The following is a 23,254-nucleotide window of genomic DNA, read 5'->3' on the forward strand; positions in this document are numbered from 1 at the left end:
CATGAATCTTTTTGGGAAGCATGCAACAAGTTTTTCACACCTGGATTTGGGGATCCTCTCCCGTTCTGTCAGGTTGGATGGTGAATGTTGGTGGGCAGCCATTTTCAGGTCTCTCCAGAGGTGCTCAATTGGGTTTAGGTCAGGGCTCCGTCTGTGCCATTCATAAACAGTCACGGAGTTGTTCTGAAGCCACTCCTTTGGTATTTTAGCTGTGTGCTTAGGGTCTTTGTCCTTTTTGAAGGTGAACCTTCGGCCCAGTCTGAGGTTCTGAGCACTCTGGAGTCGTCGGCGAGAATATCCCTGTACTTGGCCGCATTCATCTTTTTTTCGATTGCAACCAGTCGTCCTGTCCCTGCAGCTGAAAAACATAGCCATAGCATGATGCTGCCACCACCATGCTTCACTGTTGGGACAGGTGATGAGCAGTGGCTGGTTTTCGCCACACATGCCGCTTAGAATTAAGGCCAACAATTTCAATCTTGGTCTCATCAGACCAGAGAATCTTATTTCTCACCATCTTGGAGTCCTTCAGGTGTTTTTTTTTTTTTTTTTTTTTTTTTTTTTTTTAAACAAACTCCATGCAGGCTTGCATGTGTCTTGCACTGAGAAGAGCCTTCAGTCGAGCTACTCTGCCATAAAGGCCCGACTGGTGGAGGGCTGCACTGATGGTTGACTTTCTAGAACTTTCTCGCATCTCCCGACTGCATCTCTGGAGCTCAGCCACAGTGATCTTTGGGTTCTTCTTTACCTCTCTCATCAAGGCCCTTCTCCCCCGATTGCTCAGTTTGGCCAGCTCTAGGAAGGGTACTGGTGGTCCCAAACATCTTCCATTTCAGGATTATGGAGGCCACTGTGCTCTTAGGAAGCTTAAGTGCAGCAGACATTTTTTTGTAACATTGGCCAGATCTGTGCCTTGGCACAATTCTGTCTCTGAGCTCTTCAGGCAGTTCCTTTGACCTCATGTCATTTGCTCTGACATGAACTGTGAGCTGTACGGTCTTACGTAGACAGGTGTGTGGCTTTCCGAATCAAGTACAATCAAACACAGCTGGACTCCAATGAAGGTGTAGAACCATCTCAAGGATGAGCGGAAGAAATGGACAGCACCCGAGTTAAATATATGAGTGTCACAGCAAAGGGTCTGAATACTTATGGCTGTGTGATATTTCAGTTTTTCTTTTTTAATAAATCTGCAAAAATGTCAGCAATTCAGTTTTTTTCCCGTCGATATGGGGTGCTGTGTGTACACTAATGAGGGAAACAAATGAACTTCAATGATTTTAGCAAATGGCTGCAATATAACAAAGAGTGAATTTTTTAAGAGGGTCGGAATACTTTCCGCACGCACTGTACATTCAACAATGACACATTTAACACACACCACACATAAAACAATGTACTTTATTGTGATCACATATGACTCGGGACCGATACAAAGTAATATTTAATTTTATTTGGGGATGCTTTCCTTGTGGCATTTTCTCTCCAGAGGACAAGATGATTAGAAAATACAGCTGCATAGTGATATATATACTATATGCTATATTGGGACTGGAGACAGCAGACGTCAATAAAGAAAGTCAACACTGAAGGCAGTCTTGAGTTACATAGCTGCATTGATATTGAATTGAGTAATTTATGCAGCTTGCCTTTTGTTAGTTGCACGTGTCTTACATTTCTGTTTGTTGCCCAGCGTTGTGTTGTAATAGTGGGCTATTACAACACAAAATGATGCCACAGATTTTAGGACATTAGTCTGATTATCAATCAATTATTGGTATCTTTGTAAAGGTGTACCTAATAAAGAATATAATACATTTCACAATAGAGTTTCACCCTTATTCATCTACATTCCTAGAAACATATAAATAGTTATGGTAAATAAGAGTATGGACAGTTAGGTTTAATTAACTTAAACTCATGATGGGTATTATATATGTGTTTGTTTGGGGAGTCCTCTGGAGAAAAACAAAATAGGCAATGCAGTCATCTCGATTGTGGAACCATAGTGACAAAGAAATAAGCTTACATTCAAAAAACAATTCTTTTTACACATACATAAATACTGAATACCAAAGGCAGATGAGAAATGGCCTTGTTTTATGTCAGGAAAGCTTTTTGACCATGCAACGTTCAGCACCTTAAAAAAATATAACAACACCTTGAACGCTGAACACAGTTCAGTCCACCAGAGACAATATCAACTATATATCACAACATCATAAAAATAACAGCTTTATCATACGGTGTACATTTTAACTTGTATCATTAGTCCAGCACATTAAGATGTGTACAGGTAGCCTGAGGGGGGGGGGAAGCAACTACTTCTTGAAGTCAACACTATGATGTATGAAGCATTTAAATACACCACGGGAATACAAAAAAATATACATACTCCAAATACATTTATATTATTATATACATATCCATATAGGTTAAATACTGACTACTGTATTCTCAATTCATCACTGGATTACTGAAAAACATCCATTGTCTATTTTGGCAGCGACAGTTAAGTTGTTGTTTCACATTTGGGTGCGTCTTTTTCACCATTTCGCCAGAGAAAATTACAGAAGATGAAGCATGACTGATAAAGAATAGTTTGACATTCAGATATTATATATCTAAATATGCGTGTTCACTTGCTGTTACAGAGACTTGGGATGCTTACACATTTGTTAGTGAGGACTTCCACAGTTACACAAAAACAAATATATCGTGTGGAGTTGGACTAAATAAATAATTAATCAAGGTTTTATTTATTTACAAATGTCTTCATCTTTTTTTGTTGTTGTTGAAGGGATAAGGGGATTAGTGATCAAACAAGCGCCACCTGGACATGTATGCTAATACCACTTTGTTCCTCATGAGGCAATAATGAGTACAACAAGGATTTGAAGATGATGGCGGTATGACACTGAATTTATTCTTCAGTCGCTTGTCGAGAGGAGTACATCCTCTGATAAATTGGACATTTCCCCTTCAAGCTCATGCTGAGAAAGCTAATATTTTCCAACCAATATGAACATATTGCCCCCTATTGGCATGGAGGGAGCGCTTGTCTTTAATATATATATATATATATATATATATTTTTTTTTTTGGATTGGCAATTTTTATTGTGTACCAAATTCAAATATTTTGAATGTCATCTATGCTAACCAATCTACATTATATTGCCAAACGTATTCGCTCACCCATCCAAATCATTGGAATCAGCTGTTCCAATCACTTCCATGGCCGCAGGTGTATAAAATCAAGCACCTCGGCATGCAGACTGTATTAACAAACATCTGTGCAATTCGGCCACGAAGTGGTAGGCCACTGAGGGAGCAAGGTCAGCAGATGCTGAGGTTGCTAACTTTCTGCAGAGTCCGAACTTCATGTGGCCTTCAGATTAGCACAAGAACAGTGTGCTGAGAGCTTCATGGAACGGGTTTCCATGGCCCATGACCTCTGAAGAGGTGCTCTTCTCTCTTAATTTAATTGAGACACACAGTACTGTACTTTAACTGAATGAACCATAATGACAAATGAAACCACAGCCTGCTTTGTAAGTGCATTAGCGTTATACAGATGTGAGCGATTTAAAACATCTTGTGTCAAATCTCTGTGTAGCCTTGGTTGGAGAACAGAACAAATCCTGTCATCTTTGTTAGCTGGAAACGGCAATAATACACATGATGAGGAAGAATCTCATACATTCTGTACAACCCACTTAGGGATGCATTTTTGGGGGTTTAGGTTTGCATTTGGGATAACAAATGAGGAAATTGGCTTTGGTTGTTGGGATCCTATTAACTTATGTTTGTGACGCCCTCAATTTAGGAAAGTGCAATTTTCGATGAATGGACTTTATCACTTTATAAATGGTAAGCTTCCCAACTAGAAAACGGAACACTTGTGATAAAATTGTAATTTTAAAAGGTAGAATCTTTTTAGTTTTTCCTACCAAAGATAAGGAAGACACAGTCAGGTCTGCTCACTAATGGTGGGCTTGAACACGTTTCTCTTAGGGTTTCTCTTTTCTGGTTATTTGTTTTTTCAGCACATTTTTTTATAACCCAATTGCCTATTTTGGTTGGAAAGAAATACTTAATGAAAGTTCTAATGCTTCTGAAATTCTTTCCTGCTGTTGAAAAGAAGTGGAAGTGCTCCATGACAAATGTTGCTTCTGAAGCCTGCCAGGGAAAAAAAAAAAAAGAAATTCTGTGGAAGGAAAACTACGTTTTACTCTGAAACTAACACATTTTATAAACTGGATGTGTGCTCTGAATCCCGTCAGCAACTTTGTATTCTGTACTCCATTGGCGATTTACTGAGTTAGACACAGAAATTCAATATGATACAGCTTATTATTTCAAACGTAGTGGAAAAGCATCCAAGACTTCATAGCATAGAGAGGGGGTGCAGGGTGTTTCAGGGTGGATTTTGCATGTGGTTGACCACCTTCACACAATTAAGGCACCTTTTAAACCCCTGAGGGGTCAATGGAATCTTCTAATAAGAAGAAAAGCAACGACGTGGAACATAAAACTGGAACATCAAGACGAAGGAGAAGAAAAACATGAAGGAATGTCTGTGGGAAAGAAGTACCCTGTTCAATGTGATTTCATTTAAAGTGATTTCAGGATTTATCTGGTTTTCGATGATGATGTCGTTACAGGATCACTCCCTGACAAAGGGGAAGTAAATGCAATTTTTGGGGCGGCAAGAATATGCATTATGTGTCCCCACTATAACATGGTATTCCGATTACCATTGCCTATACTGTATACCATGTAACAATCTCGCTGTGTATGCTGCGATAACTACAGCAGCATGCCTACGGGTTAATTACGTGATGGTTTGAAACCCAACTTGCTGGAATCGCGGCGCACAAAAAAGGTCTGCAAACCTGATTTCCGGATTGGGTCACACGACGTTTGCAATCCAAGCGCGAGGGCACTCGTGACGTCAATTTCGGTCAACAGCGCAGGGCGATATTGCCCAGCATGGCGGCCTCCTGAGATGGATGAAAATTGATGACTTTATCTGTTTAATTTTTATGCCATGAACACCACATTCATCAGAATACCATGTTTAGACTAGTGGGGGCAACATATTTTTGCCCCTTTTTTTTGTTGTTGTTTTGACTCCCCCTTTGGGAGCGCTCCTCAAGTGTCTGTTAGAGGATTTAGTATCCGACGTTGAGCTTGTTCTTATTGAGTTCTCTCTCTAGGTTCCCGATGAGAGTGTCGATGCTCTCCTGAAGGTCTCTCAAGTTCACCCTGTTGCTCAGCACGGGGCTGATGTCCTGGATCTTCATGTAAGCCTGGTACGCGTGCTCCTTGTGGAGCCGCGGCGGCAAGATGTGCTCACACACACTTTGCTTCTCTTCCTCATCCGACTGCTGCCGGTTGCCGCAACCATCGTTCTCTTCCTGCTTTGCCTCCACCACCACCACCTCATCTTCGTCCATATAGTCCAGCTGCTCCTCCTCCTCGGCCACATCCTCGCTCAGAGTCTGCACCTGCTCGGCAGGACCCGGCAAAGGGCTCGTGTCCTCCTGCGCGGCGGATTCCGCGTCCTCGTCAGCTGTGTCTGTATCCTCTGAGGGCACATCGTCGTAGTCGACTTCCTCTTTGCTGTGAGGGAGCAGAAGCATCTCGGAGGGGAAGTAGCTATCGCCGCAGCCGCTCCAGTCGCCCGCGTAGCGGTTGCTCGGGCTGTCCAGGCGGCCCGCTTTGGGCCGCAGAACACCCGCCATCTCCGCTTCGGTCAAGTTCAACACCTGCGGGCGCTCTTTTCTCCGCCGTAAGGGAGGGCCCTTGAGTGAGTCAGAGGCTTCAGGAGAGGAGGACTGATCGTGAGGGTCCACAACTGGAGAACAGAAAGAGATAAACTAGCCTTAAACCATCAGATAGGGATGATTCCAGGCAAATGTGCACTCACCAGGCAATTTATCAGGTACATTTGGACTATACTGAGTGGTATCAAACATTATGTCTTAACAAAGCGAATAATGCTCATTTGTGACTGACTCATTGGAAAAGACATTTGAATTTTACTCTGCCACAATGTTTATAATTGTAGCTGTGCTGTATTTGTTTAACAACTAAAAAATAACATTTACTTCTCTGACAGTCAGAATTTTAGAGACGGCGCTTTTATTTGATCTGAAAAGTACCTAATGCTGTACCTAATAAAGTGGCCAGCGAGTATCTTTTCATGCTTTATTCACCCATCCGCAGAGAGATTTCAAAGGCAGCTCATCTTAATTCTTGATGTGAGACAGTTTTATAATAAAGTTCTTCGTTCTTTTCCCAAGATATTTTGGTACTGAGTGAGTGAGTTGCCTGCACAATGGAGCAATCGAATTAGGTCACTCTGCTGTTGCGGTTTATTTTGCCACCAAATTCCCCTCCTTCTGCTTCAGGCTTATTAACATAGCATTCTGCAAAGATGTTCTTCTTTTACCCATCTACTATCTTTCTACAAAGGTGGTGCAAATCAATAATGTATCTTGAGCAGCATTCCACATTCCAAAACATGCTTCTTAGATCATTGAAGACTAAATTGCTCTTAGATGTGGATGTTTGTTTGTCTACTGGATATTGTATGAGGTCAGCTGAGAAAGGTTCTATCTCACCCGCACCGCTCATATAATAATAATAATAATAATAAGCGAGACAGGAAATGAATGGTTCTGTTTTTTTTTTTTTTTTTTTTTATCTGTGCTACTACTGTGTCAACAAAGCGACTGGTGGCCTGCAACTCCACAATGGCACAATGACTAATATCAATAATGCAACAACATGCACACATGCTCTCAGCTCACATGCTGACATCACACCACAGCACTCCATGACTTTGAAACCTTTCTACTGTTTTGTTATTACTGCTGTGCAGGCTATGCTTCAGCTAAATGTCCTGAGATCTAGTTAGACATTGTGGAAAAAAAATAAAGTGTCTGCTACACTACATAAACAATCAGTGAACGAACACTTCAACACAACCAGCGTGATGTTGTTACCTGTCTCTGTTTTTGTGTACCTATAAATTGTTGCCCCCGCTAGCCTTCCCTTACTGGATTGAAAACAACAACAGAACCACATGAACACACACGTTATGTACAAAATGTACTGTCACAAAGACATGAAACATATACTTTGTGTTGTGCAATTTTGTTCTTGTTTGTTTGATTTTTTTGCCAGCACGGTGGACGACTGGTTATCGCATCTGCCTCACAGTTCTGGGGACGGGGGGTTCAAATCCCAGCCCCGCCTGTGCGGAGTTTGCATGTTCTCCCCGTGTACCCCGCCACCCGCCCGAAGATAGCTGGGATAGGCTCCAGCAGCCCGTGACCCTAGTGAGGATAACCGGTGAAGAAAATGGATGTTTGATTTTTACAAATTGCATTTCACGCATGCAGCATATGAATTTTCTGTCCATGATTAATGATCGAAAAATGTCTTCACTTCATCAGAACGGTCTGCTGCTGAGATTCCAATCCAGTCCAAAAGCTGCTGCATGCCTTGTATCTATCTACCCTTACGTGACACAACACTCTGATTCGATCATTAATGAATTAGCTGATTGCAAAAGTGAAATTCCAAAGGCAATATGTCCTTGTGTCTTCTGTAAAGGCCCGTTCAAAACAGATTAGTATCAGTAAACACTGCAGAATTAGACACCTCTTTCTACCATTCTTCTGTCTAGTTATATGACAAAAGTTCAATTGGCAAACGACTGCGTTTCTATTGACAACATGCTGACTAATTTTGCACACATTCCCCGGCGGCCTTCCACGTCCCGCAGGAACGTGTGATCGGATGTCCTTCCAGTCGCTCGAAAGACACGCAAACTCTCTGAGAGGTGTGAAGCACTGGCTGAAAATATCTCAGAACGGTTGTGAAATGTTAGCGTGAGTTTTTAGGAGCCAAGGTTAAATCGAGAACGTCTTTAAATTGAGTGCAGGGATCCGATGTAGTCTGCTCGAAAAGGAAGGAGAGGAGATGCTGCTTGGCATGCAAACAAGCTGGACTGAAAATACTTTGTTACGTATACGTATGTGTTTTTAATTCTACTAGGAGGAATGTTCTTGGGAGAATTTGACTCCAAATGGGTTGAATTTGATTCGGGGCCATACACTCACTGGACATTTTATCTGCACAATCTAGTGGGATCCGATAAAAACAAGCAGAAATTCTTTGAAAATTAATAACGCCAAGGTGCATATGGTGCAAACTTGTATATGTACGATAAAAGTTGTTCAACAAAACAATCATATTCCATGAATAAAGTCATTAAGAGTTTGCATTAGGGGTTGTCCAGTCGACTTATCGACTTTGCTGCGCCCCAATGACGTTTAGAGGGAAAGACGTCGACTAGTCGCCCATCATTTGTATTTGCCATGAGCAATAGACAGAGCCGCTTGCAGCAAACAGATGAGTGTGTGAAATGAAATTAGTCAGCGACCTTCACTGATTTAAATAAGCGAAGGAGAACCAGTACCCACACTATCAAAGTGGAAGGAGAGCAGGGAGATATTCCACTGCACATAAAGAGATCCCTGATTATTTGAATCCATCCATCAATTTTCTATACCGCTTATCCTCAACACCGCAAATTCCCACCACGCAGAACCCGCCGCTGTGATGGGGCCAGAACAAGGACAGGTTTCACCACTTGGCCACAGTGTGCAAATGTTAAACTGACTGTCCCAGTGGCAAGCATACCAAGTGAGAAGATTTGTTTTCTCTGGCTGGCAATGCCATCGTGCGACAGCGAGCAAGCCTTTGCCAAGCCCAAGTCGATGCTCTTGTTTTCCGAAGTGTTCGTCCTGCGTAAATTTATTTTACGAGGTGTCCATTGTTGGTGAAGATACCTGCAGATTATTGACATTCCCTCCTCCTATGTTTTTTAAAATTATACTACTGTACCGAAAAAATATTGAAAACATTTTAATTCAAAACCCTAAAACTGTGACCAGTGTGACCTCAGCAATAAAAATCTCTGTACCAATGGCTGACTGACAAACTATGGATGAAATGAATAAAATTCCCTTAATTTGATTTTAGAACAGCACATCAAAGCATAACAGACAGAAAGTGTGATCTAATATTTGTCAATAGATGAATTTTTGTGTAGTCCACCAGTGCCAAGGGGTTTTGCTTCGTAAGATAGTTAAAATCAGCTTTAAAAACTTTTTAAAACATTTACATGGTACTAAAATGTTTGCTATTCAGCATTTTACTTCAAATTAATATTAAAGTAAATACCTATGTGTCTGTCAATCAAAAGTCATCGTGACTGTTATTGCTATAATGCTAAGGTAACGACTGCTTGACATGATTTATCATGATATTATATGATTTTGCAAAGTAATTGTCTCCATTCACTAAAACATTACAGTAGTAGTTCCAAAAAGACTAATGTGTTATAGGTTATGAAATAAAACTAAATTAGCTTTCGCTTTTCACACGTGGAGGCAGCTGGCAGATAACAGCTGCGCGGGGAGATGCTGTGTTCTGCTTCTGATTTATCTTAATTAAGACCGGCGGCCACGCCTACCAACTTTTGATTTCAAGTGGGATGTAATGGCACAATCTGCCATATTAAAGCCTTAATTAAAGGACAGTTTCATGTGTAACGAGGTAACAGGGGGCAGCTGATCGCTATCAAATGACAGTGGATAACCTCAGCACTCAAAAGCTCTGAAGCACCGCAGTCATTTGGATACAACACTCAGCAAATACAGAACATGCAAGTACGAATTCAGAGTTGCGCGCCTTCAGTGTAGTACCACGTTGTGCTGCAAAATGCCGGGCAGAATTAAGGTCTACTGGATACAGCATGATTAAGAGTTGACAAGAGGAAGCAGAGAAGGTCCTCTACTACGCCCATAGAGCAAAGAGAATACTGTATACGCCTGTGAGTAATGTTGTACTGCATGGTTTTGCTGAACAGTTTGGTATTTAAATATACAGTGTTTAATGCTCTTTTGTTGTCTGTTATGTCGCTCCGTGTGTGTGTTAAAGTAGCCGTTGTTTGAAGGTTTATAATTACTCTAACAAAAGCCAATTTCTGTGGCTAATTTCACACCATACAGTACATTGGCATCAAGCTAGTAGACTTTTGTAATTACGCCTATTGTTTGGTTGAAAATGTTGGTTTTTAAATATACAATGTTTTATTCTCGCTTGTTTTCCGCGTCAGTAACCCTGAAATGGGAGTGACAACCAAACAGCTCGGAGCAAGTACGCTTTAAAGGGGTGTAATGATTCGTTTTAACAACGATTCGTGGTTCCTATTTCGATTCGAGGACGATATTGGTTCATTTCGAACGATACAAAACGAAACGATTCAGTGGCTTGACAACGATTCTTGAACTTTTTAGGCCAAAATTCAACCGGTGTGACTGTGAAATAAATATCTGGATACTGGACAGTGTAGGTGAAATGTCCTAGGTTCCTGTTGGTTTTCGTAAGGGAATCAGGTAAAGTGAATTATGGTGACTAAATATAAAGATTTTCCAGAAACGTATTGTTGTTGATATTATTTCAGCTATGGTTTTATTGGTTCAGTCAGTTTTTTCCTCCAAAAAAGATGTTTAATTGGTGTTAGAATTATGAAAGGGTCCTTGGAAAACATGTCTTCACTGTAAGGGGTCCCTGGACCCAAAAACAGAGAATCGCTATTGTAAACAATCAAATACTAATGGCTAAAAACGAAGCACAGCGAGAGCCGTTGAACAATTACCTGGCCAGAGCTGCAGCAAGTAGTGCAAGACTTCAATGTGCTTTTTGAAGTGCAGCGCACTGGCTAGTTCCTCGGAGTCGATGAAGACTCGGTTGGCGTGGCAGGATGCCTCCTGACGCTGGCTGAGCAACACAGGGCCAAAACACACTGCCAAGTTCTGACATGTCATCTTGTTCACTTCCTGGTGGGATGCCACCAACTTGAGGTGGTCAAGAAGCTTCCGCAGTGTCATCTGATAGGAAGAACAAGACATGTCCTTATTATTATTAGCAGTTGCAGGGGATCTACTGGTCCTGGTAGTACGGCTAACTATGAGTTATTAATAATCCACAAAAGTTACAGGAATATATATCACTGCCAAATTTTTGAATAGTGATGCTCACATGGATACACATGACGAAAGTGCAAGTTGATTTTCATGTGGGAAAACAGGCAAAACCAGATTTGAGAATAAAATTTCCTGTAAAGAGCATAGAAATGTTGGTCCTGGACATGACATTTTCAAGTTCTTCGAACAAGCCCAGCCGTCATATTACTTACCAGCGACAACATTAAGCACATCGGCAAAGTCTCATGAATGTACAAAGAGAACATTTTTTTGATGCTTCTTCCAGCCGTGCATTAATTTAACACGGCAAAGCATTATAGTATACTGTAAGTCTTTTTAATATTTTGCTGTTCTTGTGTAAAATAAATATCTTACCTCTTTTAATAAAACATTGCAATGTGATGGTGTCCCTAATCATGTGTTAAGTAAGTGTAGCTCACTAGATTGACAATCATTATTCCCATTTTTATCTCCACCGCAATTATCCTCTTCAAAGTCATGTATGAAAACATCGAAGGAGATTCAGTGCATCTTCCTCACCCTCTCCACCTCCGGCAGGTTGTCCAGCAGGCTGACGGTGTATTCTGAATCGGCGTGGTCATTCTCACAGCCCGCTGCTCCCATCCTCAGGGGTCTGGTGGCCATGGAGTCCAATACTGCCTCATACAGCTGCTTGGTGATCAGAGGGTAGGGCAACTCTCGTAGGTAGTCCTTCAATACGCCTGTTGGTTGGGAAATAAGGAAGGTTTGTGATCTAGTCTATCAACTTGTAATCATAGAGACTGGTTTGGGTCATTCAACAAGTTGAACAGTGCCCTCACCCTTTTATTGTCTACTTTATTTTCTGCTGCAACTGCCACCGCGCTGCCAAATGTTTCTGGTGTGTCTATGGTGGTGCATGTGCATCTGTGACTTCAGCCTCCAGCAGCTACAAGAAAATAATGTCTGTCTCCATAGAGCCCCTGAAGTATTGGAGGCACGTCTTTTATCTGAGGTGAAGACGGGTGGATAAGGACTGGAATAATACAGGCTGCTGGCAGTATGACAGCCCTTTGTGGTAACCATCTGTTCTCTCTCTCTCTGTCTCGGCTTTTCTCCGCTCTCTGTTTCCTATGCATCTCAATCAGTTTTCATCAAATCTGAGAAGGCGTATTTGAGCAATAGGCTTTAAGTGTTTGAAAAAGGATGACGTTAATGGCTTACAGTTTTTCTCAGTTGCTAAAACACGTTTCTTGAAACAAATAAACAACATTTTCTCAATACCTTAAACACAAATCCAAAAATGCAAGCTAAATTCACAAAACCGCTGACTCTTTTTGCAAAATCAAACTATTGCCTCAGAACAGAACCGGAGTCAGCCAAAATGGAAAACCTCACTGAACAGTCATTACACACAGCATAGAAAAAAAGGAGAACACAATGATCAGATTGTAAAGCTGCAGAAAGAAACGTTGTTGCTCACAATAGCATTGTGTTTTGCAAAACAAAACAAAAACTCTTCTGACTATGGTGAACACAGTCAATCTGCTCAGGTTGGGCTACATTTATACTTCCCTCATTGTCAAACCATGGAAAAGAACATGGTTGCGTTGACCACCTAACTTATTGTTTTGCCTCCTAGCAAAGCAAATAGCAATACAGTTCACCATCGAGTCACTCACATCTCTCAGTTGTGAAGGGCACAATTTAACACGCTCACTTTTTAATCCCAGTAAAATCCCAGCTCTGCTCTTTATGAGTGGTTTGACACTTCTCAGTGGATTGTGTTTTGGTGCTGCGAGTCCCTCATCCTTGAATCTGGGAACACTAAGAAGGAATGTGTGAAATATATGCTAAATTCTCAGTGAAGAACGTGGGTAGACACATTCAGGTCTCTCGTTTTCCCTTCCAGTAGAAAGGCAGATGTATGTGCTTGACAATATAGGATTAGAGAGAAAGAAAGATCTAGATTTAGCTCCCCGTAGCACTCCAAAGTATCTGATGAGCTTGGCCTTGTGGATTCTGCACATTGACAACATACAGACCAAAATAAACCCACAATCACAGCATCACATGAACAGAATATGTATTTATCCGTCCATTTTCTATACTGTACCTCTTGTACTCATTAGGGTCATGGGTTAGCTTCAGCCAATCCCAGCTGACTTTGGGCGAGAGGCGGTATGCGCCCTGGAATGGTCGGCAGAAAAACACCCATTCACACTCCTATAAACACCTATGGACAATTTAGAGTCTTCAATTAACCTAACATGCATGTGTTTGGAATGTGAGACGAAGCTGAAGTACCCGGGGAGTACACAGAGAGAACATGCAAACCTCATCATTTATATTTATTTAAATTAGCCCCTTAAAGATCCAGGACATGCTACACTAGAGAGACTACAGTATGTCTCTCAACTGGCCTGAGAACACCTCGCTGGTTTAAGTGGCTAGAAAAAGGGAAGTCTGGATACATTGATTCCAACTGATAATAGTGACAGGTGGAACGGTTAGCACATCTGCCTCACAGTTCTGAGGACCGGGGTTCAAATCCCGGCCTCGCCCGTGTGGAGTTTGCACGTTCTCCCCGTGCCTGCGTGGGTTTTCTCCGGGTACTCCGGTTTCCTCCCACATCCCCAAAACATGCATGGAACTGCAACTGAAGACTCTAAATTGTTCATAGGTGTGAATGGGAGAACGAATGGTTGTTTGTTTATATGTACCCTGCGATTGGCTGGCGACCGGTTCAGGGTGTACCCCGCCTCTCGCCCGAAGTCAGCTGGGATAGGCGGATGGATGGATAGATGAATGGATGATAATAGTGACATTACAATTATCACTACAAAACCAAATCAAAATATCGAGTGTTGGCTGTGAATGCTTTATTCAGAGGCAAATTTGTGGCTAATTGGTAAATATAACTGGTTAATTGGTTTCAATACATGGAAGAATAATGTCACTTAAACTATTTTACAGTTGGGCCATTATGTCAAATTATGGATTCAAACCCAGGTACCTCCAGACTTAACCTGTGCATCCAGTCAACTCAGTTATACTTTATGGTAAAGTTACGCTTCTTATTTCACAAATACAGGAGCTGGAACGGAAAAAAAAATTAAAAAACTTTAAATGATAAATAACTTTTGATTGACAAAAAAATGCAACCACAATAATGCCATCCATCCATTCTCTGAAACACTTATCATCGTAGGTGTGCTGGCGCCTATCCCAGCTGGCTTCGGGCGAAATGTGGAGTACATCCTGGACTGGTTGCCAGCCATTCGCAGGGCACATATAGACAAACAAGCATCCACACCCACATTCACACCTCCAGACAATTTAGAGTCTTCACTTAACCTACCTTGCATGTTTTTGGAACAAAAAAATGGAAATTATTTTTTAAAATTTTAAAAATAAAGCACAATGTTTTAGAAGCTCTATTTGAAATTGCACATAGATGGTGCACGTGAATAACAATTTTTGTTTGGAAATGTGGTTACACTTTAATTGATTGTCTGACTCCTTTGATCTTGGTTTCTACAGCTCCAACAAAATCACCACGCTTTGTGGGTTTTGAGTAATCTTGCTGACAGACAGTTAATCAAACAACCATACACGAGTGAGAACAAAAATTCTTTGGCAGAGGTAATAAGTACAGTACAAAGTGTGTGATTTGCTTTCATCACACAACTATAAGAAAAGGACTGGTTTACTGATTGCAACTAGAACCCTAGAACACACACACACACACACACACACACACACACACACGCACGCACACACAAACACACACGCATACCTGTGAAAGCCAATTTGAGCTCTGAAGAAAAACAACACATTCAAACAAGAACACTGTCAGCTTGATGGACACTGACAGCTCCAAGACAGCAAGTCAAATTTTAACAGGGCTTGAGGCAAACGTTCACTTTAAACTTTATAAAATGCGCCACTATTAGTGTGTCCCTGGTGCGTTGTGAGCACATACAGGTGAAGTTATGACATGTTTCTATTTTTTTCAACCCTGAATTACATTCTTGAATGCTTCTGTTTTCGGTTATCTTCATCATCTTAAGTTGGAAATGTGGTACGAGGAGAACCATGATAAGGAGTCATAAACATGCATTCCCCCCTACGCTTGTGAAGACATACAGATTTCTAAAACAGATTACACGGAAATGCTTTGTGGACATTGTCTGGCTTCCTGTTATCAATCTGGACTTGGGCTGTGGAGATAAAATAACCTTTTTTTCCATCACAGGAATCTAACTGCCTGCTTGTTTTTTGTTTTACATTAGCAAAGTAGTTAATTTGGTTAACTGAGTGTACAATCCGAGTGCACTTTAATGTATTATAGTGGTTAGTGAACAGAGGCATAGAAATAAATCATTAGCCTACTATGAGTCAGTGTGTGTGTTTACTTTTGTGTTTCAGGCCTTGTTAGCGCCTGACACACACATAATGCACAAGCGCTTAAATATTCTCGCGCTCACACACATACACACACACACAAACACACAAGGTCATGGACTCAGGGGTGAACAGGTGTGTTTCCCTACAGGTGCTTCACTCTCTCAGCCAAGGAGACAAATCGCTACTAGTCAGCTTGCTGACAATCAAAGTGTTTGGGTGATGGGTTTGACCTAGGTACTCTAGAGGAGAAATAAATTAATCAATCAGTGGTTGAACTAGACCCTTTGGTTCCCCATGAATCATAATTATTCAGTTTAAAAATCCATTCTGAGCAATTAATTGATCGCAAATTTGTGTAAACAGAAGATAGAGTAAGGCATTTTTCTGTTAAAGAATGACTGTGTCGAGGTGCATAAAGCAAGGTCCGCTCTTGAATGATTTGAGAGTGGAAGACCTCTGACCTCAACTCCATCCCAGCAAACAGCCAAGCCACAGCTTGTCTTGGACCAGTGGAGCAGCATGTTAAAAAAGTGCGTAACCTTTGAATGGGACAAGAGTGAAAACCTCGCTCTAAAAGACATAATAACTCTAATATAATTAAGACGTCACAATCACTTGCTTGTGTCTTGGCGCAAAACCAGCGTGCACACAGCTCCTTTGCATAGCTCCTTTTGCTAGCACAATGAATACATATTTGAGTCAGTCAACTGCTTCATGTGATGCAAAACTCAAAGCAGCTAAACTAGAAAATATGCGGGTATTTATATTGAGTGTGGTCTGTGTGGTTGAGACTCTCAGGAAGGTGATCACATGGCATGTCAGTGACATCACATCGCGGAGTGAGTGCCTCTGCTTAATGCAACAAGAGCGCACATACACAAGACTGAGGTGTGAAATCCCTTTCTTATCGATAGGAATGATGTGTGAATTGATTTGCATGCGAGCTACGACTGATCGAGCTTAATTTATATATTCATCACAAGAAGCCTAATTACTAACACCATTCTCTTTTTGCCAATAATTGGAACTCCAATGTGCTTCCATTTTCCCTTTCTGGAAGTGTAATGGTCAGTTGGAGATTTATGGTCTTAACTGGTTACATTACTTCACAAGTGATAGATAGCAGATAGTAGCAATCCGTATCAGGTTAAGACTATTTCAGTGTTCTGTATGTGCCACCAAACACTGCAAGGCACAGAATGCACTGGGGCACGGCACTACCTTTAACCTCTTGTTCAAATAAAGTGGAAGGTCACTCCCCTTGTCAGTGCTGCAGTCAACACCGTGCCTGGAGAACAAACACAGGTTTGTTCTCCATCCTGCTCCCCTCCCTGAAAATGTGCACGCCCCCACAGAACTCATTTGGGTGGAGGAGTTGGTGTCAGTGTGGATGTGTGTGTCCCTTCCGTGTCCTGTGGCACATCAAAAGTCCCACATTGTTGGGTCTTCATATTTTCCGCAATCACAACAACCCCAATGTGCAAGCCTAACTCCTAACCCTGGTAGACTGGCATGCTTCTGGCACATGTACACTCATCGGAGATGTGCAAACCTAAATCTATAGGTTAAGAACTTTTTTGGACACCCATGCAAGCCTGGAGCGCTTTGTAAAGGGGTTGCCTGATTCCCTAGCCTGCTCTGGGTTCAGCTAATCCCTCATGCATGAGCCAAATACCATCTGTGTTTGTTCGGCAACAAAGGAGGCACTTGTTAATGACTTTCCATGTCTTCACTGGAGTACTGCTGAGGGTGCGGGTAAAGAAAGGAAGCAGGCAATGGAAAAGATGTGTCAGATGGGGCAAATTAAAGACCACGATTTATCACCAATACCTCTAATAGCTTGAGCTGGAGCTATTTAGCAGGATGAGTTATGGAACACGGACATCACCACTAGAAGGGCAAATGTTTGAATAAGTTACTCATGAGTGGATCATATTTCCTTTAAATGGCTTTAATTATTTGGCAATGTTAAAACCCTGGATAAAATGTACATGAGTTTCCTTCATATGAAATATGTACAGAAAAGGCTTCTGGAAAAGTTACTCTCCCAAACTTCTCCAACATGTTGGAAGCGTCAGTGCAGTCTCCACCAAGCAGTTCAGTTTGGTTTAGTTGAATTTAGGAAAAAGTTCCAAATCATGTACCAAATCATAATACAACCCCAATTTCAATGAAGTTGGGACATTGTGCTAAACATAAATAAAAATAGAATACAATGATTTGCAAATCATGTTCAACCCATATTTAATTTAATACACTACAAAGACAAGATTTTTAATGTTCAAACTGATAAACTTGATTGTTTTTAGCAAATAATCATTAACTTAGAATTTCATGGCTGCAACATGTTCCAAAAAGCGGCATGGTGGGCGACTGGTTAGAGCGTCTGCCTCACAGTGTGTGGAGTTTGCATGTTCTCCCCGTGCCTGCGTGGGCTTTCTCCGGGCACTCCGGTTTCCTCCCACATCCCAAAAAACATGCATGGTAGGTTGAAGACCCTAAATTGCCCGTAGGTGTGAATGTGAGTGCGAATTATTGTTTTTTTCTGTGTCCTACGATTGGCTGGCAACCAGTTCAGGGTGTACCCCGCCTCCTGCACGATGATAGCTGGGATAGGCTCCAGCACTCCCGCGACCCTTGTGAGGATAAGCGGCTCAGAAAATGGATGGCTGGACGTTCCAAAAAAGCTGGGTGGGACAGGTGGCAAAAAAGACTGAGAAAGTTCAGGAATGCTCATCAAACACGTGTTTGGAACATCCCACAGGTGAACAGGCTAATTGGGAACAGGTAGGTGCCATGATTGGGTATAAAAGGAGCTTCCCTAATTGCTCAGTCATTCACAAGCAAACATGGGGCGAGTTTCACCTCTTTGTGAACAAGTGCGTGAGAAAATAGTCGAACACTTTAAGGACAATGTTCCTCAAAGTACAATTGCAAGGAATTGAGGGATTTCATCATCTACGGTCCATAATATAATCAAAAGGCTCAGAGAATATGGAGAAATCACTGCATGTAAGCGGCAAGACCGAAAACCAACATTGAATGCCCGTGACCTTCGATCCCTCAGGCGGCACTGCATCAAAACCCGACATCAATGTGTAAAGGATATCACCACGTGGGCTCAGGAACACTTCAGAAAACCAATGTCAGCAAATCGCTACATCTGTAAGTGCAACTTGAAACTCTACTATGCACAGCAAAAGCCATTTATTAACAACACCCAGAAACGCCGCCGGCTTCTCTGGGCCCGAGCTCATCTAAGATGGACTGATGCAAAGTGGAAAAGGTCTCTGTGGTCCACATTTCAAATTGTTTATGGAAATTGTGGATGTCATGTCCTCTGGGCCAAAAGAGCAAAAGAACCATCCGGACTGTTATGGACGCAAAGTTCAAAAGACAGCATCTGTGATGGTATGGGGCTGTGTTAGTGCCAATGGCATGGGTAATTTACATATCTGTGAAGGCACCATTAATGCTGAAAGGTACATACAGGTTTTGGAGAAACATATGCTCCCATCCAAGCAACGTATTTTTCATGGACGCCCCTGCTTACTTCAGCAAGACAATGCCAAACCACATTCTGCACGTGTTACAACGGCGTGGCTTCGTAGTAAAAGAGTGCGGGTACGAGACTGGCCTGTCTGCAGTCCAGACCTGTCTCCTCTTGAAAATGCGTGGCGCATTATGAAGCGTAAAATATAACAACGGAGACCCCGGACTGTTGAACAGCTGAAGCTGTACATCAAGCAAGAATGGGAAAGAATTCCACCTACAAAGCTTCAACAATTAGTGTCCTGAGTTCCCAAACGTTTATTGAATGTCGTTAAAAGAAAAGGTGATGTAACACAATGGTATACATGACCCTGTCCCAGCTTTTTTGGAACGTGTTGCAGCCATAAAATTCTGAGTTAATGATTATTTGCTAAAAAACAATTTTATCAATTTGAACATTAAATATTTTGTCTTTGTAGTGTATTCCATTAAATATAGGTTGAACATGATTTGCAAATCAAAACACAGCGTCCCAACTTCATTGGAATTGGGGTTGTAGTAGAGTGGCAATAGACGCCCTGCACTTCTAAACTGAAACCACCAAATTCCTGAAGCTCAAAAGCTGGTGCTTAAGATATTGTTCATTGACTCGATTGTCTGCAGTGTGCTGCTCATGTTGACAACACTTTTCACAGTTCTTTCAATGAACTGTGCTTGTGATTTGAAACAATGGCGAGCCACACACTGAGCATGTTTTGCAAGCTTTGGATTTAACCCTGACCCCTGGATAATCCTTTTCACTAGCTCCGCTTTTAAATTAGCAGTGTGACAAGCCAGTGCTCTCAGCTCATCCCCTTGCTTGCGCAATCTTCCTTAAGTATACAGTATGTCCACACTTCAGTTAGTAATTTTAATTTGAAGCTATTTATATTCCAGAAAAATCAGTCCATGAATAGCAAAATTAAGTGGAGCATGGGCATTTGCCTTCCTTCCCCCGGTTGCTGTCCTCTTCCACTCTTTTAGGTTCATCTGCAACGCGCTTGGCAGAGCAAATTTAGGCAGCGAGCAAAAACCAACAAGCCGCACTGGTGCTGGCCCTTTTTTTCTAACCTGCTCAACTGTTAACTGTGTTTTTTGCCCTGCCATGCAAATGCATGCGGATCAAAGCGGACATGATAGGACAACGCCTATGCGGGGCCTCGTCCTAAAACCAACAGCGGCTCCTAAATGAAGTGGGGGTTTCAGGGTCTCTTCCTCTTTTTGTTAGCAGAAAATAATGAGTAAGTGACTTTCCTCTACCCCCCATTCGTCACACTGCAGCAGCCACCACTCAGTCCAAGTGACGCCACATTTCTATCTATCACTTTTGTATTTTATCCCACAGTTGCAATTTCAAAAGTCACACAACTGGAGCATAAAATATATTCTAACACTTATATTATTAAAATATAATCATCATCATCATCATCATCACCACCACCACCACCATCATCATCATAATTGGACTAGTGTTAAATGAGGGGCAAAAGATGACCAGTGACATTTGAATTATTGGTAGTTATACATTTTTTTAAATTATTTTTTGTATTTTATACACTTTTTTTTAATTATATATTTATTTTACTGCGATTGGCTGGCAACCCGGCACGGTGCCCGACTGGTTAGCGCGTCAGCCTCACAGTTCTGAGGTGCGGGGTTCAATCCCCGTCCCCGCCTGTGTGGAGTTTGCATGTTCTCCCTGTGCCTGCGTGGGTTTTCTCCGGGCACTCCGGTTTCCTCCCACATCCCAAAAACATGCATTAATTGGAGACTCTAAATTGCCCGTAGGCATGACTGTGAGCGCGAATGGTTGTTTGTTTCTATGTGCCCTGCGATTGGCTGGCAACCAGTTCAGGGTGTACCCCGCCTCCTGCCCGATGATAGCTGGGATAGGCTCCAGCACGCCCGCAACCCTAGTGAGGAGAAACGGCTCAGAAAATGGATGGATGGATGGATATTTATATTATATTTTACATCTTGATATAATTTATGACATTACAGATTTTTACACTTATTCCGCATAGACTGTTGTAGTTATTTGGTTAAAGACACACAAAAACAATACTGATGTGATTTAGAACATGTAGCAACTAGGAACCTGACATAGAAGGAATTATCAGAATGCACAGCACAGTCCGATAATGAGAGTGTGTGTGGGCCCTTCCCTCAGGCTCCAGTATATACTGGTATTTTGACTTCTGGAATGCTTTTACAATAAACACCACACAATCATGGAGACAAACACGTGCTGACCTATCTGGTGCAAACACACTAGTTCAGACATGTTTTGGGGGGGTTTATGCGTTTTATTTGTTGCACTGGATTAGCAAGGTGCCCAATTAGACTACCTTGATCTAAGGCACCAATGTAGACTTTATAAATAAAAATATCTGATTGGGCTGTGTATTATGTCAGACGGTTGAATCGTATTAAATTTATATATAAAGTTCATTGGATACTTGCATTGGCGGCACGGTGGACGACTGGTTAGAGCGTCAGCCTCACAGTTCTGAGGACCCGGGTTCAATCCCCGGCCCCGCCTGTGTGGGGTTTGCATGTTCTCCCCGTGCCTGCGTGGGTTTTCTCCGGGCACTCCGGTTTCCTCCCACATCCCTAAAACATGCATGAATTGGAGACTCTAAATTGCCCGTAGGTGTGAATGTGAATGTGAGTGCCAATGGTTGTTTGTTTGTATGTGCCCTGCAATTGGCTGGCAACCAGTTCAGGGTGTACCCCGCCTCCTGCCTGTTGATAGCTGGGATAGGCTCCAACACGCCCGCGACCCTAGTGAGGAGAAGCGGCTCAGAAAATGGATGGATACTTGCATATGTCAACGTGGTTGCTTCTCATTTGCCCTTCGTTGGCCTTGTGTTATATGGGCAAAGGTGTCATGAACTGCCCTACAGTACTATTGTTGGAGCAGAGGTGGCGCTTTGCGCCCTCTCTCTCCCCTCCCCTCGCTCTTTCCAGCACCTTCCTCAAGCCGCGCACCTGTCACCAATCAGCCCTCGTCACCACCTGCATATAAGCCTGCCTGATCCCAGAAATCCTCGCCAAAGTATTGCAGCTTTTCCAAGCGGTTCCACAACCCACCTGCCTTACGTCAGATACTCGATTCCTCGTCTCCTTTTATGACCCCAGTGTCTTTACTCATCCTCAGTGTTTGCTCCTGGTCTACGTAATTTCTGCCATCCCGCCATCCCGTCGCAAAACACACAAACCCCACTTCCCTTACAAAAACCTTGCTTACCTCCGTTCGGCTAAACGTCTCAACCCCCGACAAGCTCGCTGAGCCACTATTCTTGAGCAGGTTCAACTTCAGTCTCTCCTTCCGTACCGGTTCCCGTAACACCAAGCCAGATGCTTTGTCCTGAATTTACTCACCCCCCCTCCAGCTCAGCAGAACCAGAACCCATTCTCCCTTCCTCATGTTTCATCGGAGCAGCCATTTGGAAAATCAAGCAGGTGGTCAAGGAGGCTCAAAAAAAACAACAACCAGATCCCAAGACCGGGCCTCCAAACCTCCTATTTGTACCGGATTCTGCACATTCTGACGTCCTACAGCGGGCCCACAACTCAAAACTCACTTGTAACCCTGGCATCACCCGTACTACCCAGTTCATCCAGCAGCACTTCTGGTGGCCCAACCTCATCAAAGACACCCGAGAATTTGTCCACGCCTGCTCTGTCTGCACCCGAGGGAAGTCGTCACAACAGCCCCCAGCTGGTCTGCTGCGCCCCCTACCGATTCCAAGCCGCCCTTGGTCTCACATCTTCATTACCGGCCTACCGCCCTCAGTCATTCTCACTATCATCGATCGCTTTTCCAAATGTGTCCATTATGTGCTCCTCCCTAAACTCACGTCCGCCCTGGAAACTGCTAACCTCCTCGTTTTACATGTCTTTATACTCCACGGTATCCCCATCGAGATTGTCTCCAACCGAGGTCCTCAGTTTTCATCACAAGTCTGGAAGGAATTCTGCAAGGCAGTGAGCGCAGCAGCCATCTTATCCTCGGAATATCATCCTCAAACAAACGGCCAGACAGAGCAGGCTAACCAGTCCCTTGAATCGGCTCTCTCCGCTGTGCTCCTGCCTTACGTAAGATACTCAATTCCTCGTCTCCTTTTTTGACCCGTGTCTCTCCTCATCCTCAGTGTTTCCCTCGTGCTCCTGGTCTTCGTAATTCCTACCATCCCGCCGCCAAGCAAGCCGCTTGTCCTCGCCACTGCCTGCCACCTGTCCTCGCCACTGCCTGCCGCA

The 23,254-nt window shown here is 42.7% G+C and overlaps 1 protein-coding gene across 1 annotated transcript in view; it reads right to left on the bottom strand.

The window, feature by feature from the left end:
• Positions 1-3,099: 3,099 nt before the first annotated feature.
• syde2 (synapse defective 1, Rho GTPase, homolog 2 (C. elegans)) overlaps positions 3,100-23,254 on the bottom strand; it is a 58,160-nt gene continuing 38,005 nt past the window's right edge. The window contains exons 6-8 of the mRNA XM_061683329.1: positions 11,612-11,793; positions 10,744-10,975; positions 3,100-5,862 (exon numbers count right to left, since the gene is read on the bottom strand). Coding sequence (XP_061539313.1) covers positions 5,177-5,862; positions 10,744-10,975; positions 11,612-11,793 — 1,100 coding nt within the window. The 3' untranslated portion in view covers positions 3,100-5,176. The remainder of the gene's footprint in view (positions 5,863-10,743; positions 10,976-11,611; positions 11,794-23,254) is intronic.

Source organism: Phycodurus eques, chromosome 8 (genome assembly GCF_024500275.1).
Source record: "Phycodurus eques isolate BA_2022a chromosome 8, UOR_Pequ_1.1, whole genome shotgun sequence".
Taxonomy (NCBI): Eukaryota; Metazoa; Chordata; class Actinopteri; order Syngnathiformes; family Syngnathidae; genus Phycodurus; species Phycodurus eques.